General features: G+C 33.7%; 1 protein-coding gene across 1 annotated transcript in view; it reads right to left on the bottom strand.

Moving 5' to 3' along the window:
* Positions 1 to 1,296: 1,296 nt before the first annotated feature.
* Positions 1,297 to 7,736, bottom strand: part of GluRIID (Glutamate receptor IID) — a gene marked incomplete at its 5' end in the record, with an annotated part of 24,516 nt that continues 18,076 nt past the window's right edge. Inside the window, 7 exons of the mRNA XM_017615910.1 lie at positions 1,297 to 1,854; positions 1,929 to 2,078; positions 2,140 to 2,252; positions 4,606 to 4,831; positions 5,187 to 5,388; positions 5,456 to 5,732; positions 5,819 to 5,903. Of these exons, the coding sequence (XP_017471399.1) occupies positions 1,678 to 1,854; positions 1,929 to 2,078; positions 2,140 to 2,252; positions 4,606 to 4,831; positions 5,187 to 5,388; positions 5,456 to 5,732; positions 5,819 to 5,903 (1,230 nt within the window). The remainder of the gene's footprint in view (positions 1,855 to 1,928; positions 2,079 to 2,139; positions 2,253 to 4,605; positions 4,832 to 5,186; positions 5,389 to 5,455; positions 5,733 to 5,818; positions 5,904 to 7,736) is intronic.

Raw genomic sequence — 7,736 nt, 5'->3', positions numbered from 1 at the left:
CGAACTTGCTATTTTTTGTATTTATATTTTACTCTTTTATTAAATCCCAAATTTTAAAAGAAAATTTCCCCCTCAAAAAATTTCGATATCAAAAATCTGAAACCCGCTTAAGTACCCTCCCGCTTAAGTACCTAGCCCGCTTAGGTTCCCAACATTTTTCGGCACCGTGGATTTTTTAAAGTATTCTGAAGAAAATCGCTCTTTTAAGTACCATTTACCATTTTACTTATAATTTTCCCCTTTTAAGTGCTTTTTTTAAATTTCTTCAAACATTTTCATAATTTGAAATTCAGTGTCAGCGCTACACACCTTCGGCGAAAAATTCTAAAAAATTAATGGTAATTCTTAACCACTTGAAACTTGCGCATTATTACACTAGAATTGAATGGGCTATAGAACAGCATCCTCATAAAAATATTTAACACTTCTGAAAAACAAGTTTGAAATTTTGATGAAATTTTAAGTTTCTATGATATTTATTAGGGAATGAATTTTGTTTAATTGAAAAATTTTAAAAATTAAAAAATTAACATAAGTGGCAAACAATCTCGCTTTGAATTTGGTTCAAAATGATATGCCCTGTTTGTGTATATGTATAAATATATATAATCAATGGCTTTTTGATTTAGTTCTGGTGAAAATGACATAACATTGCTTTATCTGTTTTTTTTTAACAAAGGTTTCCTTTATATGTTTACTTGTTTAAATAATGCTACGATCTTGGTTTTAAATTATAGTATACTTCATTAAATGTTCATGTTTTATTCAAGGACTTATTTATGTAAGTTAACAAGAAGATGTAACTACATCACAAATTATGTCCGCTTAAGTACCCGCATCGAGGTACTCAAGTGGGTNTGTTCATGTTTTATTCAAGGACTTATTTATGTAAGTTAACAAGAAGATGTTATTACATCACAAATTATGTCCGCTTAAGTACCCGCATCGAGGTACTCAAGTGGGCTCTTTTAAGTGCCCAACCCGCCTAAGTACCGCAAAAAGCTGACATTTTTCGTGTGGTACTTTTCTTTTTACCTTCCTTTTATTAGCTCGGGTTGTAACTATGTAATATTGATGCGTCTAAAAGATGCAGCGATTTCTATTCTTAAGTTACATACCTGATGACAGTACGAATGGCAATTATAATAGGGAGGTTTTAGTTTTTTAAAATATAATTTTATTTGTATCATGCCTCACTTGAAATATCGAAATTCTCTACATAAACAAAAGCACACAGACACAAAAACATATTAGCAAATGTCAACGAAATCAAGAGAAATGCGATGGATATCTCAGATTTCAGTGCAGTGGGAATGAAATAAAAAAATGAAAAATAAAAAAGCAAATGCACGAAGCAAGTACATTCAACCACCTACATTATTTGCTTTCTTTTGTTTTATTTTTTCGCATTTTCTTCATTTTATCTTAGTTAAATTGTTTAGATTATAATCTTATTGAAAAAGAAAGCATGATAATAATTGAAGAAACTATAGAAAAAACTCGATAAAAACTTTTTTGGCCGTGGGATTCAAGCCCTCCACTTCGCGGCCAGCGAAATCCGCGAAACTACCTTCGGTTAGGGTAGAAACAACTGCGCCGTTTATCCAGATTAGCATATTATCTAGCTATGATATTAAACTCTTATACGAAGTGAACATACGAATGCATTTTTATGAATCATCCATCACTGTCTAAATTATCTTCAAATTCTGAGTCCGTTTCTATTGAATCAATTGAAACAAGCGAATTTCGGCTACGGGAATATACCGACTGTGGAGTCTTGAGCAAGCGTTCATTATTTGAAAAGTCTACTGCAATCCGGCATTCTTCCCAAAAGGCGGCGATAAAAGGTGCCTAGTAGGGTAAAAGCAAAATGAACGCTTTAAAGGTAATTTCGGATTAATAGACGGCTTTATTCACATATGTACCTCATAGTAGCTGGCTTTTCGCGCCACATGTATGCACCACATTATTACACCATACACAAGAGAAATACCACTTCCAACTCCCAGCACCAGATATACACCGCCCAAATTGCTTAAGTCTAAAGCTTCGACTTCACCACTATTGGATTTTTTCTATAAAAATTTAAAAAAGATACATATTTATATTTTTTTTTTTATTACAGTGTACGCTTACATTACAAACTCCAGCTCCCACTTCGTTCCACCATTTGTTCTTTAAGCGCGATAAGACACCTTGCTCTTGAAGTTCCAGCAATGCGTTGTTAAATTTGTCGCGATAGGGCCAGTCTGTAAAAACAGTATGCTGAAATTAATTTTGAATACCACCCTGAATAATGCAAACATTGTAAAGGTACCGGTGCCTTAATTCACAAAGGTCCTAACCAAAAATTTTTTTATTTCACAGGAGCAGCAAGAAAATATTCTGCCTTATCCTGAGTTTCGCCTTAAGAAAAGTTCATCCGAAAATCTGTCATCCGTCCGTAGTAAAACCATGGAAACCAAGAGTGAAAAGTGAACCGGTTCGGGGAAAATGAAGGCTGATTATAAAAAGAGTATCAAACAAGTAAAAGAGTATAAGTTCGAGCGAAACCGAACTTTATATACCCGGCGCAGGTATCAAATATCTCAGACCTACCTTTGCATGATAAGCAGGTGTGTTTTTCCCCGATTTCAAACGTTTCTATAATATACAGAGTTAGACTTAATGATATAATTGAACCCAGTTAGGTACAAATCGATTAAGTGATTACCGAGGTACACCTTTGTAGTTATAAAGTGGGCGGTGCTACGCCCGATTCCTAAAAGTCTATTGCAGTTATTTGTTGTTGGAAGAATGTTGTAACTATTAACTTGGAGTAAATTAGCGTCCTCAGTTATTGAAATATCGAAGTTTTTGGGATTTCTGAAATTTACCCCTTATACGGGTGTAATTTTAGTCCGATTTGAACAATTTTCAACAAATCGCTTTTCCATACCAAGGATATTAAGTGCACCGAGTTTGGTAGAAATTGATAAATCGGTTACCGAGATACACATTTGTGGTCATAAGGGGGCGGCGCCATGCCCATTATCCAAAAATGTATATTAATATAATTTTCTGCTAAGTGGTCATTGTAGTTATCGATTTTGTGTCACATAGCTTCAGTAGTTACTGATTTAAAGCAGTTTTTGTGTTTCTGTAAATTACCGTTATATGGCAGGTGGGCGTGGTTATTGCCCGATTTCAAAGATTGTCAACAGATTTCTTAGCTAGACCCTACCCAAACTTCGTACCGAGTTTGGTAAGGATTGGTGAAGCGGCTACTGAGATACGGCATTTCATCATAAGTGGGCGGAGTCACGCCCATTTTCCAAAAATTTCATAATAATATTATTTTTTACCACAGTTCTAATACAAATACTAATTTTCAACAATTTGCATCTAATATTTACTGAAATATCACAGTTTTTGCATGGCGTGGTAACAATCCGACTTCGCCCATTTTCAATACCAACCTACCTTGGATAAAGGGCAACCTACATATCAAATTTTGTTAAGATATCTCAATTTTGCTCGAGCTATCGTGTACGCGGACAGACGGACGGACGGACAGACATACATCGCTTAATCGACTTCTCTATTTATTCTGATCATTTATGTATACATTTGTACATATCTATCTCTATTCGTTTTCGCTGTTACAAATAACCGTTATGCGAACAAAGTTAATATACAAGTGCGCTCGGGTATAAAAAAGGCAAGCCTTTTTAAAAAGTGACATGTTTTTGGTACTACCACTTTAAAATTTTTACTGTAGGTGTATTTTAAAACATCCTACCAAAATCTGTGAACGAAAAGTTTGCCAACCGTACTATAATATATAGTATTGCACTGCTTTTTGGGTCTGCGTACTATATATACTGTTGGAAAAAAATATAGTATGTATGCAAAAATATTATATTTCTTCGATTATAAATATATTTCAGTCATTTGTAAGAAAGAAACGTTTTAAAATGGATGAAATTTATACTGAAATATCAATATTAAAATAAATATACTTTAAAACAAAAATGGCAACATTTTTAAAAAATACTTAGAAAGATTTACCAAATTTACTTAAAATTATTTCGCTTATGCTCCCTATTCCTGCAACTTCGGCATTCACAGAAAGAGTTTTTTCTATTATGATTTTGAAATGGTGAGATGAGAGAAATAAAGCGAATATCTCACTAATAAAAAATTAACTTCTGATTTATATTACTTTAAATATTAACAGCGATAAAGCATATGATACTTTCAAAGAAATATATTTTTTTATAGGGAAAATGCATAAGAAAGCAAAAAGATGTACACTTAAAAAGCATTTTTACTTTTTCTTAAAAAAAAAATACTAAATAAATATATTTGAAGTGTACTATATTTTTTCAGATTTTTTCGAAAAAGTACTATAAATTTCTTAGAAAATGTTGGCAACCCTAGTTAGGGCCTTTGTGAAATAAGGTAAGGTGTGTCAAAATTCATACAACTTTTTTACATTTTCATGCGTTGTTATGTATGTACATAGGTGCTGCCATAAAAATTTGTATATTAAATTTTTCTGTAAAACGCACGCATTGTATACGCATGCTATGGAGATCCGCCTTCAGGCGTACAACTTACTTTTTACCATGGCGATTCCGTATCCCTTTTCGTCGAGTGGTTCTCCAATTTTCATCAAATTACACTCTCGTACAATATTGTATTCAATGGATGTGGATTCCATTAGAAAAGCATACGTGGTACTAGATTTAACACGTTCTACTCCTTCTTGATTGGTCTTGAAAAGTAGGTGCGGATTTTTGATCATAAATTCATTCATTTTCTTATACACTTCATGATCGGAGGTCTGAAAAACGATATTTTAGAAAGTAATAATATATGTAAATTTAATACAGTGCTCGACCGGTTGAAATTTGATATGATGCCAGAGGTGTCTGACTGAGAGAGCGTCGGTTTTGAGATGGCGTTAAAAAATGTCTTGAAATCAAATTACTTTTCTAATAAATACTAGTTCACCTGATAATCAGTATATGTATTCTAATGGCTTTATTCATAAAAAATAAAGTAGGTGTAAGAGCTTTACAAAGTGACGTTTTCATAAATTTTTAACCCTTTCAAACTTGATCCCGTTTGTTATATACATATGTATGTACGTACCTTGGTTTGATCAAAATGCACATGCAATTATTTTTAATACATACCGCAAAGAAATTTCTCGTAGAACCAGTCAGTTTAGCACCATACTCAACGCCGCCCTTATTTTCCGCCAAATCCTCGACATTATCAATAAGTCCAACAGGATTTTCGATGGTAAGGAAAGCAGCCAAGTTAGCCGTGTACGAGGAGAGTATAATGAGCGTGAAGAACCACCAAATGGACGCGAGAGTGCGTGTGGAGAGCGATCTTTATTATATGAAAATATATACATATTAAAAAAAAGGGCAAATAAATGTGACAACTATAACTATACTTAGGTGCTATCTCAGAACCTTGCTGTAAAAAAGCGCCTGTCGTAAACCAAAATGAATTATTTAGCGTAAATTGGTTCTCTAATTCTTCAGGCTCTTCAATACATGGATATGGATTATCCCACTCTGTTGGAGATAGGCGTCCTAATATGAAAAAGCAAAAGGATACACCAATGTATACCAGTCCCAAGTAGATCCAAACTTCCCCGGAGAAAGGATCCATGAATGAAAAAAGTTCTGGTGGTGCTTTTTGAGGTTTAATATACAAAATCGCGATACCTAAATATGAAGATATATTAATGAAAGTATTTTGCTCAGTTTTTACCAATGCGCGGTTGAGAAAAACTTATTCATTCAACACTCACCCAAATTCATGAAAGGTATTGAAAAGTCAATAATTTCTTCACGCTCCGATGTTATTGTCAAGTCAGTGATAGCTAACTCTGCTCGCTGAACAAAATAAGAAAGGAAAAATAAATGACACGTACTTACACACATTCTTATGTATATCTGTTTCCACTAGGGCTGGCACTATCCGCATGTTTTGATATCCGATTATCTGTTCGGATATTGGCGTATACGGATAAAATCCGAATATCCGGATATTATAAACCGTGTTTGAAGGGATTCGTGAAATTTTTTATCAAAATTACTGAAACTATTGTTGTAGAATATACAAATCGTCGTTGTTTGCAAAAATATATGTACATATCGTCGCGGTTTCGTAAAACCGCCCATCGACAAGTAGCAAAACCGCCTAAATCGGCGTTGCGACCAAAATGACATTTCACAGTTGTCTTCAAGCACGAATAGGATTTTCGAAAACGTACCAACTTTCTGATAATGCAAATTTGTTGGAAATTGTCTTCAAGTCCGAAAAACGTAGCAGATCCTTTTTTCCGAAATAAACGTATATATAAGTAAATGTATATAATAAGGAGAACATAATTTGTATGAAGGCAAAAAAAATCGACTTTTTAATTAGGATACCATTTAAACACGTGATGTTGGTTGCAGAATTATGAAATATAAAATTTGAGCCCCATTGTAGGTCATTTAGAAATTACGCGTTTAACCCAAATTTTTAGATGACCCAAAAATCGTTTTTCACAAATTTTAATAGTATTAAATAAGGCAACAAAAATGGAAACAAATGCTAAAGCTGTTTTCGATAAATTTGTTTGAGCTAATTATGAACTATTAGATATTCCATCATCTGCATATTTTAAGAAAAAACGTGGCCTATATATATACATATATATCCATACATATATGCATAAGGATATAAATGTTGTCACTTACTACCTCGTGGTGTTTAGGCTGGCAGTGCGTTATTACTTTTAGCTTTATTTCGTTTTTAGTTCCGAGAATCTTCTATTTTGTAGCCAAACGTCCGTATTTGGAGGTTCATTTTGTGTGTGTTTATTGTTATTTTTTTTTTCGTTTGGAAGGTGGTCCCATTCGCAAATAAATGTTTACATTTTGCGCCCCGCAAATCATCTTAACAAAATGAACATCGTTAATGCATGTTCCCTCAATGAAAATAGACAAAAGCTTGGCGGCCTTGTGGAAAAAAATTGCCTTTGGCAAAACGAACTCAAAGAAATTCTTGATTAGCTTCAAATTTTAATTTGTATGACGAGCGGTTTCCTCTAAGCATTTGTGGCACCTGCTATACGAGCTCGCTCGAAGCAGAAAAAAAACATTTTCAAAAGGCCGTTTCAATCTATGCCAAATTACTAGGAACTACTTTTACCGAAACTTACACGTTCAATTACAAATGAATGTAAGCAGAATGAAGCAGAAAAAAAACATTTTCAAAAGGCCGTTTCAATCTATGCCAAATTACTAGGAACTACTTTTACCGAAACTTACACGTTCAATTACAAATGAATGTAATTGTTACATTTGCTTGACAGGTAGGCGCAAGGGCCATGTAAAAATTATAAAAGGTAAGGGTAAAAAGCGGAATTTTAATAATAAAATCGGTAAACTCAAAAGTCCTTACCATCCATTAAAAGCAACTGAACTCCTTAATAAAAATACCGATAGCCGCCTTCAAAGCTATGGACTAGAGCTGTCAAACTATCGACGATACTATCGACAGTATCGATAGTCTGGTCACATGAAATAAATATCGATAGTTTCAGTATTATCGCCACTATCGTTTTATTGATAGCGCTTTTGACATTTGCACGTATTGGTTAAAAAAAAAAAAAAAAACTTGGCAGCACTATTTCATGAACGAACGAATAAAGATCACCCAGGACGGAGTGCGAGAAA

This window comes from Rhagoletis zephyria, unplaced genomic scaffold (assembly GCF_001687245.7).
Source record: "Rhagoletis zephyria isolate East Lansing unplaced genomic scaffold, Rhagoletis_zephyria_1.1 Rzeph_scaffold_01097, whole genome shotgun sequence".
Lineage (NCBI taxonomy): Eukaryota > Metazoa > Arthropoda > Insecta > Diptera > Tephritidae > Rhagoletis > Rhagoletis zephyria.
Note: the sequence above shows the minus strand (reverse complement) of the source record. Positions and strands in the feature narration are given on the sequence as shown.